At 41.2% G+C, this 12638-nt stretch overlaps 1 protein-coding gene across 1 annotated transcript in view; it reads left to right on the top strand.

The window, feature by feature from the left end:
- Positions 1 to 4218: 4218 nt before the first annotated feature.
- The window catches only part of PCCA (propionyl CoA carboxylase, alpha polypeptide), a gene marked incomplete at its 5' end in the record, with an annotated part of 16345 nt that continues 7925 nt past the window's right edge, over positions 4219 to 12638 (top strand). The window contains one exon of the mRNA XM_010282873.1: positions 4219 to 4359. Coding sequence (XP_010281175.1) covers positions 4219 to 4359 — 141 coding nt within the window. The remainder of the gene's footprint in view (positions 4360 to 12638) is intronic.

Here is a 12638-nt window from a genome sequence, read left to right as displayed (position 1 = left end):
CATTTGAAAAACATGGTTGAACATTTAGGTAAAGCGTACTGAAAATCCACATCTGGTCAGCAGTCCAAACACTGCTGTGAGTAACATATGGGTAGTGATACATTAGATTGCTCTATAAAATCTCCAATGGAGTTTGAACATTTACAGCTTCTGGGGACATGAGTTTCAGGTGTACAGGGAAGATCATATTTAATAAACTAATGTGAGATGCAAGAGAGTGCAGTTTTGAGCATTTTACTGAAGGTTTACAATATTCTGTTGTACACAGCAAGGGAACCACATCTGTGCAAACTGCAGAACTTGTTTTTAAGCAAAGATGGGGTCAGATGTGCCCTGGCCATCTTTTTTGTAGCAGCTGGTCTACTTCTTGTCTACTGACTTGGGGGGATCAGTATGGCCTGTATCTACAAAAAAACCTTCACAAAACCCAAGGTATAATTTTCAGTGTGTGTGTGTGTCCTACTCCTTTGTACTGCTGTTATTACATCTTTTTGTTTTCTTCTTTTTTGTCATGCAGATTTGGTTGTAAGAGGTAGTTTTGCGTTACATAAACATCCAATTCATTTAGTGGGCGAGGTAGGACAGGATACTGTTACCCTTAGAAAACTATTAAGTAACATCACTTTTCCCTACTATAATTTTGGTCTACTGATGGTGGACTCCAACAGTCTTGTGGCAAAGAAACACCTGTTTTTTATGCCATCAAAAGCTGCACGGCTCTTTTCGGGTTCCTCTTTATTAACTTTGCTTTGGCTGGCAGAATCGGGCTTTGAAGCCCTGCAGAGTGGAGCAGTAGCCGGTGACAACTACTCATCAGCCTCAGAGATCTGATGGCTACCAGATTTCCTTGCCTCTGAGAGTCCACCCGCAACCTATTTATGACTCCCAACAGATGTTTCTTCTGGTTTAGACCAGTGGAAACCTTCTGGTCTCCATTTATAACCCAAACTTTACAGCTCCCCCAATTTACACCCCTTCTTTCTCCCATCTCCTCCTCCTCCTTGTGAGGATAGAGGAAAAAAGCCTGAACCTCGTCCGCACTCCATTACTAGCATATTGAAACGTCCGCTTTGTATGTTCAGCCTTGTCCTCGCTAAATCAAAGGCGTAGCAGCTGAATTAGTCAAGTAATGAAAAAATGGGGTATATTCTTAACTGTCTTTGTTGTCATGGCACTGGCAGGCGTTCTTTGACGTGGTCTTCCAGAGAGCCTCGTGGCTCTCGCCGCTGAGCCGCAGGCTGCTCCTGGGTTAGGTGACCAGAGCCCTGCACAACTCATCCCCGGGAGATGAGAAGCAGCGTTATAGAGGGACACCGATGCGGGTATTTAGTGGGGTCCGGCCAGCAACAGAAATACATCAAAGGCAATATTAAAGAAGGAACCTTTCTTTGCGGCTTTGTCTTTTCATATTCTGAAAGGTCATTTGTGAACCAACTGTGCCAAAAAAAGGCCTTTCCCCAGAAGTTTACTGTTGTTATTTTTTACTTTTTGATTACAGTAACTTGCTTATCCCCCAAACGGACTAAAGAACAATAAACAAATACAAAAGGAAAAGGAACAGCTCATCAATAACAAAGACCTGCGTTTTAAAGCTTTGAGTGTACTGACTCTTACATCTCACTCCAAGCAAAGCAGGAGTCCTGCAGAGAAAGGAATCTAAAAGATATGAAAATTATAAAGATAGTAAAAACAATGTTTGGTAGGGATATTTTAACTTGGTGTGGAGAACCGAGCTTTTAAAGTGCAGCATGCTGAGGAAAATGGTTTTTCCCCCACTGCTGTGCGTTGTGGAGCGCATAGGGAATTCTGTATTTCAGTCCCTGCAAACTACTGTAACCCGGGTGGATGCGGAAGGTCTAGCTTTCACTTCAAGTCAAAATTTTGAAATTGGGCAGCTCAGAAGTGTTGTATGTGGCTTAAAAAACTAAATGGCATCTAAACCTAATCCTTTGAAATCATATCAAAATTGTCTCTTACAAGAGGCAACAATACAGACCACAAACCTAACCTATTTCTGTGTTTTTTTTTTCTTTTTTCTTTTATTTTCAAACTCTGAGTACAAAGAAGGCACTAACCATGGATACTGAAACTGTGCAATTTGGTGTAATTATATTCCCCCCCATAGATTTAATGAAGGACTTTTAAGTACAATTTATCTTTGATAAATAGTCCCTCTGCACAGAATGTTTATTAGATTGACAGCAGAATACACTCTGCAAGCTTTTTTTCCTTGCCACTTATGACTCAGATGAATTTTAATAGGAGTAAAAAGCTTTTATTTGCACAGTAATTTCACTTAAGGATCATATCCTTCAGAAACTGGCAGACACTTGTATGTCTTGATTGCAAAACAGACACTTGAGAGTAAAGAAACATGCATAAGATGTTATTATTTGACTTGTCACACTGCTGCAATTCTATTTGCAACTTATGTCATCAAATCGCCTATAGGCATCACCTCCGCTCTCCCTACAGCATACGTGCAAGCGTGCGCACACACGCACGCCTAGAAAAAGAAACTGCACACGGCATTGACCGTAGTTGCTTGCACACTGAGCTGTATTTTGGGTTGGAAAACGTGAGTGCCACAGCCTTAACTGTCGTGATGATGCCTGCAGGAGGCTTGGAGTTACAGCAGCTTTTTGCATACAAAATGGTGCTGGTTTCCCCGTGCCACATCAGTGGTAACCAAGGCACGCGTTTGGGAGTGGGTTCTCAAATCTTTGGGTGCCCCGTACAGCTTCTGGGGATGATGTTGTGGCATTTTATGACATGTACTGGGGTGGTGGTGGGGGATCGGCTCACGTAAGCATTTGCTTGTGTTTCTGATGAGAAGCAGGTATTTCCAACTGAACGGCTGCGCTGTTCGTTGCACGTAATCTTGTGTGTCCAAGCGCCATTTATGGAGGATGATAATCCTCTGTTATGTATTTTTAATTTGGCTTTGAAAGCTGCTTTTGAAAAATGTCGCTGCAGAACTCATCACCTTTTGCATGTATCTCTGAATACCTTGTTCTACTCTCTACAGAAGCAGAAGGTAGAGTCCCCCTTTACCTTCGCCATAAGGAGATCGGATTTTTTCTGTCTGTGTAAAAATGAAAAGTAAAGACGTTTTATCGCTAATAAAACAATAGCTAATTGTTTTGGAGGAAAACATACTGTTCAAAGCAAGGTGTTGAACTTTACATCAGCAAAATACGCATTTGACTTGTAAATGCAGTTCATCCAATGCTTCTTATTAAAACCTTTGTTTAAATTATTGATGAAGTGGGGTGCTGGTCTTGGCTGGGTTGGCCTTGGTGAGGCAGGAGCTTCACGCAGAGACCTGCTGCCATCTACTGGCTTTTTCCATCCGTGAAGGCCATCTGTCCAAGTGCAGTGCATTATCTGTCAAAGTGATTACAAGTTTTTTGAAAACGAAGAGCCTGGAGCTGAAATCAGTGCGCCCACTTAGATGTTTTCAGAAGGGCTTTGTTTAGAGGGGTGCTCTCGGCCGCGCGAGGTTCATCGTGTTCTTTTCCTTTTCTAATCCCTAGAAAACACACGAGGGAAAACATTCTTTTTTTCTTAAAGTACGTAACAGCTGCTGGACAGTTTTTACTACAGATAAAATATATTCGGTACAACCAAAATGTTCCATCATTTTGCCTGTGCGTGAAAAAACGGAAGTGAAATTGTTTAATATGTTTTCACTGCAAAATCTAAGCAAGTTACTAACTTCAAACATTAAATACATGATAAAAATAAATGTTTAAAAAGTAAACATCATATTTAAAATCAATCACGGCATTGAAAAAATCTGTCAGGCTTTCCCAAAAGGTCAGTTTCCAGTTCAGCACAGCACTGGAGACAAATCCCTCAATATTCTGTGTCCACCAAAGATAACGTGCAGTAAGCATAAGGATATTTCTATTTTTTTTTTTTAAATTTGTATCTCCCCTCTCTCTCCCCAGTTTTTAAATGAATCTGACATTTCTTTACTGTACTTGATTCTTTCCTTTTATGTGCTCATCGCTGCAGATTGGGATTGCATATTTTTCTTTCTGCATCCTGAAAACGAAACTCTGAATAAAGATTTTAAACAGTAACTTTCAGACACTCCTGTGAAGAACAGATAACAGATGTAGTCTATAAAAACATGCCATAAAATAATGCAGATTATTGACTGGAATTCACCAAGGTGCCGTTTTCTAAAACATTCCTCTTCCTATTCTTTAGTACAAATTACAAATACTGACGAAGGTTGCTGCAGAGCTGAGCAAGTACATGCCAGAGAAAGCAGTAGAGGACACCTCCAGCATTTTGAGATCTCCCATGCCTGGAGCAGTGGTGGCAGTTTCTGTCAAGCCTGGGGACACGGTAAGAAATGTGATCTATATATCTGCATTTTCATTATATATTCCGCACAAATTTCTCCTTGGTGCAACTGAAACTACAGGTCACAGCTTCATGGTGGTTTTTTTGTGTGTGGTTTTGGGTTTTTTTGTTTTTTTTTTGTTTTTTTTTTGTTTTTTTTTCTTTTTCTTAAGTCACCTGTAGAATAAAATGTGCTGGAGGATTTGTTCTGCTTTTCATTTGAATTCTAAAAACTAATAAGGAAGCACAGTTCAAATTAAACTGGATTTAAAGGGAAAATTTTCAGCTGGGTCCAAGTCAACAGCTGAAAGTCAACAAATAGCTTGTTTTTGTATCACAAGTGCCTTGACAGTGGGGAAAAAAATTGTGTGTGTATATGTGCATGTAAATATACGTAAGTATATATGTGCTGTTAGTGCTAGCAGGAGGGGATTGTTATTTTCTGCCCTGAAGCAATGAGAATGTTGCTAAGCATAAGGGACACAGGATAGCTATTTAACTTTCTCCCCCTCCTTTTTTTTTTTTTTTTTTTAGTAAAGAGTCCCTGTGTTAGCATTTCGCAAGGCACATGAATTTCCTGAATTGGGAATTCCATGCTGGGAATTCCCAGTCTCTTACGGGAATGCTCTCGTCCTGCAGAAGGAATAAACTTGACGTACAGAAGGGCAATGGAACATGCTGTTGCTGTCCTGGGGATTTCCAGCGCTCCTTACCTCACATTGAGCTGGAAACGAATGTAAATACAGTGTTTTAGAGTTACATATAAACACCTACTTGAACTTAGCTTTATATGAAATTCTAGCACTTTGTATTATATGTTATTTCTAAGGTCAGGGCCCTTATCTGTCATAACCATTGAAAGCAACAGAGTGATGCAGACACAGGAATATTTGAATCAGGTTGTGCAGATTAATTTTAAAGTAGTATTGTCAGTTAAATGATGCCATAAACATGTATGTGGTACTTAGATACAAACAGAAAGCTTTAGCTGCAGAGTTCATAATTTATGGCAGCGAAACCTAGATTTCCTTGAGACATGATGTAGAAATGGGATAAAGATCTCAAGTCCAAAATTAGGACTGCACTTACTATGTGACGGTCATCAGTCGTGCTGGTAAAGTGATTTGTTTGCTTATATTTTGCTGTGATGCCACTTTTGCTTTTAGAATATATGGATATTTCCATTTATTTATAGAGAGAAGGGAGAGTCACTGTGTTAATACAGAAGATCTGTAGGTGCAAATGTTCAAACTAATGAAATAGAGATTTCTGAGAAAACAAATAAGTACAGCTGAGTAAAACTTAGCAAGAGAGAAATTCTTTTAGCTTCTACACTTAGATTTCTGGGTTTGTGATCTATACATGTTTATACCTTTAAAACCATCAGTATGCAATCAAAATTAATCACTGGGTCATCGCATGGACAGCGAAATCTGTGATTTCTGTGTCTAGGCAGTAAGAGCGTCTGAGCGAGGGAGATCTTAAGCAAATACTTTTTTTTTGCGAACAATGAAGGGAATAATTTTTAAGGCAAGGGGTTTGAGCCTTTTTTAATTTCTTGTAAGATTTTTTGAGAAGTTAATTCTGCTAAATGTTACCAGCCTTCTTGCCCTGAAGAATAGTCCTTGTTGTCTTGGAGGAATAGAACCAGTGGAGAAGGAGGCCAGAGCCAAAGGGATTTTAAGTAAATAAATAAATGAACCTCCCTCTGCAAATCCACAAGTGGCGCAGTGCATCAGAGCGTAAGTTGTTAAATAATGTGTGGAGATTTTTTTTTTCCCCTCTTCTCCTCTCCTGCAGTTTTTTGCTGGAGGCATTGAGTGGCAGAGCATTTGAACGGCATAATCTATGTTCCGCTGACCTGAGCTTGTCAGTGCTAATTGTGTGGCTTTAATTGCAAAAACACATTTGCGTTATTGAAGAGGGTTTAACTTCAATCCTTCCTTTTCAGGACTAGTGTCAAAACGTTAAAAAAAGAAGCGGGCCAGCGAGCGAGATGGGGGTAGCATCAGCTCCCGGCGCTGGGGTGGTGTGATTCAGATTACACGTCTTGGCTGTCCGTCAGAAACCAGCTCGCTCACTACAGCTGTTCAAGGCATGACGGGCAGGGAACCGTAGCTCCCTGAAAAATACAGCCCTTTTTGTTGCGCTGCTTGGGAAAAGTCCGATTTCTCTAGTCTGCTTGAGAAACGGGAATTTAAGTAGCTCCTACTTTGTGTTTGCAACTGGGTTTGGCAGCTCAAATTTGCATGGTGTGTGAAAAGAGCACAGCTGAAAAACGGGAGCGAGCGAGGCAGTTGTCCATCCTCCCACTCGGATGTTGCTGGGGCCGCTAGCGATAAAGCTGCCTGGTCATTAGCTGCTCCGAGGTCGTTTTCCCCTAACCTGTCATCTGTGCGAAACCGCGTCGGCGCAGCGCGGTCCCGGCGACAGCGCTGTGCTCGCAGAGGGATGCTCTCAGCGCGGGCAGTGGCACGCGGAGCTGGGCTGCGGTAGCCCTCCTCCAGGTGTAACCCTACGAACGGTGAAGAAACTCCGGGAGAGGGACATCTCGTCTTTGAACAGCCGCACTTGCAAACTCGGGTTTATTGCCTGCGGTTCAGCTCTAGGGCATCACACCCGGTCAGGTAAAGCATATGGTGTTTGTTAGTCCCTCTCCGTGTGTCCGGAGCCAAATGAGAAGGCGACGCTGATCCCCGCGTTGGTTTTTCTCACTCAACGTATCGTCGTTTTTTCCTTGAAGCGTAGTGTTCTTGTTTGGCTGCTGTTGCTGAAAAATACTTTGGTCTGATGAAGCCCGATAGAAGATTGTGTGAGCATCTTCCATCCAGCTGGTCTGATAAGCAGTTTTCAATTAATTTTTGCCAAAAGATACTACATATGCAAGGAATTTATTTTCTTTCGTCTGTAAGATGATCTATAGATTTTAGTAACGCAGTGGGGAAGTGCTGTTTGTCATTTAGGGAGAAGCAGAACTTGTGATGCTGCCAATTTTTTTAGCTTTTTAGTTACTTTCTTTGTTTTCCTTCATGTGGTCGGAAGACTGTAATTAGTTGTCACTCAATTATTCCTGGAAACAACAATGAAGGCACTCAGAAGCAGAAAGCAACATAAGCAACAAAACAATTTGAAATCTGGCTGTATGGAAAGAAGGTTAATAGTATCTAGGGAGGGAAGGTTTAAATTTTGCTTACATTCCTCATGATAACGCAGTCACGTTATGTAGGAAATACCCATTTGGAGGGGGAGGGCGTTGGCGTGTTTCTTTTCTAAGTAGGTTGTTCATGATGAGTGTGAAATACGGTTTTGGGAGAGTTGCTTTTTGGTTCCCCAGGGTGCCAAGGGTCAGAGAAACCACCGGGCTTCGAGAGTCCGGGTGAGGAGCTCGCTCTGTTTCGGGGCCCGCCGGCGGCAGCGCAAGCCAGCCCAGCTAGCCCACAGCGGTGGTGGTCTGCCAGAGCGCGGCCGTGGCACTGCGTGGCCGTGGCACTGCGCGCGGTTTCCATCTCACCACAAATGCAGCACCGTGAAAACTACCAAAGCCACACAAATTCAGAGGGCAGGAAATAGGCAGGCGCTTGCAAATATTTCTCCTTCGTCACGAGTTGCTTGGCTTGATTTTTGTGCACGGAGGAGTCTGTGCATTGAAATTGCAGGAGCAGGGAAAGCCCAAGATCCTAATGCTTGAACAGGTAAAGCAATGCTGTCGTGCCACATTTAAAGCGAGCCACCCAAAGTGCTCCCAAAGCTCCGACTTTGGTAGTCTGAACTGTCCCCAGCAATTAAAAAAAAAAATCTTAACTGTCCAGATTGCCTTGTAGCCTTTGCTATATTTTCACCACTGAACATAGGTTTTGCTTTTTCAGTTTTCTATCTGTCAGAAATGCAATGATGTTTTTCTCCTAGCTGCATGTTTCTGTTGGTTTTTTTTTTTTTAAGTAAGTTAGGCAGAGCAGGTGGCATTACTAAGCCAAGCCTTGGTCAATACGCTAACACCAGTGCTAGTAGCCTAAATCACTTTACTGATTCCCCCCATCCATAAAAACGTAAAAGGAAAGCAGCTCTGGGTAAACACCCAGCACTGCTGAATCTTTCTAGGACTATGGCCAAAAGAAGAGGACAGTTAATTATTTTGACCTAAGTTTCTAAATTTCCTCTCTTCTTCCCAGTAATTCAAGATACCCCAGGTTTTGGAAGTTATCACTATTCAAACCACTCTTTAAATGGACTTCTCTCATATCAAAATTCCTTATGATTTCAAATTGGTGCTAGTGTAGCCATGGGTATTGATACTGCATGGAGTGATTTTTTTCTACCAAGATGTTTAGCTGTTAAATGTATGTGCTCATTATCTCAGTAATTTCAAAATTGGGTAACTTGAAGGCTGCTTTTTTAGTTGTATGACTTGCAAAACACATTACCGTCAGCGATTCCACGTTTTAAAAACAACGGAGGAAGATGTTTTAAACTGCATTCCTCTTCCAGTTCAGCTGCATGCACGGTGCTTCAATTTATCTTGTTAATTCTTTAGAAGAATAGTTTAAAAAAAAAAAAGTCTTTCTCCACAACTTTCCATTTCACAAGTCTTGGAAAGTTCTTGCTATGGGTAAAGACATGTTTTGCTTGACCTCTACTGCTGAAATGCTCACTACTAAAAACCAAAACAGCTTCCTAAATTCTGCTGCTCGCTACATCGTTCATTCTCGTGAAAGAAAAGGTGGAATTATAAAGCTACCTGTTGCCATCAGCCAGTTGTGTGATGTTTTAAATCATATTTGCCAGTCAAAATCTTAGGCAAAAAAAAAAATCTCTTTCTTATCTTATAATTATACTGGGTAGGATTTATAATGGAGAAGTAACAACCAGGAGAAACATGAAAAATTTATTTGCTTAAGTAACAGTTTCACGTTTTATTTAGATGAACATGGTATCAATAATTTAGTAAGATACTCTTAAACTCAAATAAGATTTTTCTCTTGTGTGTGAACTTTTTTTTTAATTCATTCTTTTCTTTTTCCTTTTTCTTTCCATTTGCCACCTTTCCTCCCTTCCGTTCTTCAGCAATCCCAGAGCAAATGCAAACTGCATTTTTCAATTAAAGGGGGTTTGCAAACTTGCCCAAATGTAGTCATAAACCTCATGTAGTTTTTATGCTTCTGTGTATGAAATAATTTTTGGGGGTATATTTTTGTGTGTGTGGGGGAAACCTATTGGTAAACAGGAAATGAAAACATTTTCACAGTTGTGAAATTTGAAGAGTAAAAGCGTTCAAATATTTCACCATTCTTATAACATGAGGTTTCTAGTAATAATTGTGGTTACATTAAAAAAAAAACATTAACTGTAGTAATTGCTCATAACATTTATATAATTTTTTAATATTTGCCTTGAACAGATCTGTCTTTTATATCTCTATGCAGTTACACAGTCTTAAGATTTGTGGTCGAGTATGGTGTAATTAAGAATGAAATCCTATTCCGATGATGAGGTACAAATAGTCACTATTATTAGAGTTTCCTCCGTGGGGAAAAATGCTACCACCCTTTGAAAAGAACTGATAGATTTTTTTTTTTATTTTTTTTTTTTTTAATTGGTGTGCTTTGCCCTTTCAAACGATAAGCAACTTCGTAGCCATTACTAAAAAAGTTGCCCGATAAAGATTGGCGTGATGGAAACTAAGCCTTGTTTCAGTTGAGTAGCGCAAGAATGGCCTCCAGGAGCACTCTGCGTATTGCTTCCCCAGCACGCTGGGATCTCGGAAGCGGCTGGGGAAGCGTGTTTTGGATAAGTGGGAGTGCAATGACCAGCGCTGATTGCTGTCGGGGGGACATCGCTGACCTTTGGTTAGTCAGAGGTCACAAAATTTGGGAAGCGCTATCTTCGGATTCGTGCGTTCAAGAAGCGTGGCAAAAAAAGTTTAATAACGATTTGTCAAGTACTGTTAATTGCCGCTAATTGTATTTGCAGCTCGGTAGCTCCGGTTTCAAAGTTAACTTGGAAAGAAGGGAAAACCTGCACTAATTATTTTCCGTGGTAGTGGACAATGCCAAGGAATTTCAGTTCCGTGCTCATCCAATTCCTCTTGATTTGTTTTCTTGTTGGACGCTTGCTGCCAGATCGCCAACAAGTCAGAGAGAAAAAAACCTGGGAGGGGAATGATACCAGCATGGACTAAGTCTAAACAACAAATAAACAAACAAAAATCCCAGCATCTTCGTAAGGGTTTTAGGTAGCGAATGCATACCTAATTCACCTTTCGGTGGTTATGCACAGGCATAAACAAGATGAATGTTTCTAATTATTTTGTAGAAGGCTACAGGAGAGGGTAACTTGGTTTCATATGGCACCGTCTCGCGTTGTCCCCTCTTACTTAGGAGGCTCAACAGGGACACAAGTCGCAGCACAGTGGCAATTGCGAGGGACGTTTACTGGTGTCTCCCCAAAGCTGAGAAAGGAGGTATCACGAAAATCCAATTTTCACTTCACTTTTAAGCAAAAACGATCTTAGATTTGGTTAGGGCTGTCATTGGTTTTTTCCTTCGGCTCTAAGAGCCTTAAAAATGTTATGCATCGGAGCACCTGTGTTCGAAGTAGAATGGCCTTAAAAATGTAATTGAGGGTTTTTCACTTTTGTAGGCAAATCAGCAGGGTCGATATTGATCCATCTTTTTAGGGAGCCACAGTGCACCAGAAGGTGATACTGCAGCGGGCCCCGTAAACCCTTGGAGCCTTCTGTCTAATTTGGCAGAAAACCACAGAATGTCGGACAACAAAAGAACGATCCGATTCCGTAAGAAATCTTCATCCCTCCCACCCCCTTTTCACAAGATTAAAAAAAAAAAAAGGGGACACACACACACACTTAATTTTTTCAGCTGCACACAAAGATTTGGTGCTCACTCTTGCATTGAAACAGTTGCTGTCAGAACAGGCAGGAAACAGTTTTCTTTTAATTGCTGAAATCATTCGGAAGTGCTTCATGCGCGGCTTCTATACGGCAGATGCTGTGCATTAATTGGCCTGTGTAGGGCTGGCCCAGGGTTCCTTGCAGCGGGCCCAATTTTAGGCAGAGGGTTTAAATAGCTTATTTCTTATTTTGTATAACCTGGCGTACATTATACGAGCGCGCTCGCACGTGGGGTATTTCATGGTCTGCAGTTTCTAATGTCATGTGGGTTTCAAAACCTGTGGTTTCTCTGGTAATGTACTAGCAGCAGGTAAGCTCTAAATACCATCCATCAGGAGCTAATTTTTTATCCAGATACTCCAATGACGGATGAACCTGTCTTTTGTGTGAACGTTCAGCACGGGAGAAAGCCATATGCCCCTGGCACTGGTTCCTATGCATTCTTTACAGCTCCGTAGCAAGGAGATTAAGAAAAAAACAAACCCTTAACGTTTACATGTCTTTCATTTATTTAGCAGTTAGCACTTTCTAAAATAGCTCTATTTTTGGTGGGGTTTTTTGGTTTTTTGTTGGTTTGGTTTGTGTGTGGTGGTTTTTTGTTTTTTTTTGTTTTTTTTTTTTGAACTGCCAAAGGAGATTTAGGTCTTTTGCAGCAATCTGACTACCACTACTCGTTTTCTCTATCAGGAATATTACCGCACACCCTTAATAGGGAACCTTGTTTTGCTACTCCCCGTCTGTTCAAAACAGACCTTAGCCCATTAGAAGGTCCTCCCTTGTGTGGGAAGACCACAGCTGTTACTGTAAATCTCATCCAGTAACTGTATCACCCCCATTTTGTGGCTCTGAAGGATGAAATTGAGAAATGGAATACTGTGCAGTCATCCTTTACATCTCCAATTTTAGGCCTTTGCACATCATTTTCATGCTTTTATTCCAAATCAAACAACATTAGTGAGCAACACCACCCTGCGCTAAATGCCTGGTGTCTCAGGCAGCACCCACGATCTTTGTTTTTGGAGGATTTAGGATTTGGAGGAAAGCTGGGGTTTCACTGGTGGTGGATTTTTTAATTTTACTTTTTTTTTATTCCCTCTTTTTCCTCCTTCCCCCCCACCAGATCTTTCCCAGTCCCTGGAATTTGTCTGAAGCAGAAGTCGGTAGTGGGGTGCCTAAGATGGAGGACGCTCTGTTATGCCTCCACAGAGGAAGCAAGAGCTCGGCACAGCTAACAAGCACAACTTTAAAAAGGTTTCTGTTTCTTTAAATCCTCCTGAATAAAGTGGATCTAACTTCTTACGAAGGATATTGGGGGCTTTAATCAGAAATAAGAAGTGGTTTAAATCATTAGCACAACAAAGCAAACTATAAGCTT

This window comes from Phaethon lepturus, unplaced genomic scaffold, assembly GCF_000687285.1.
Source record: "Phaethon lepturus isolate BGI_N335 unplaced genomic scaffold, ASM68728v1 scaffold20612, whole genome shotgun sequence".
Lineage (NCBI taxonomy): Eukaryota > Metazoa > Chordata > Aves > Phaethontiformes > Phaethontidae > Phaethon > Phaethon lepturus.
The sequence above is the reverse complement of the archived record's forward strand: the minus strand, read 5'-3'. Positions and strand labels throughout refer to the sequence as shown.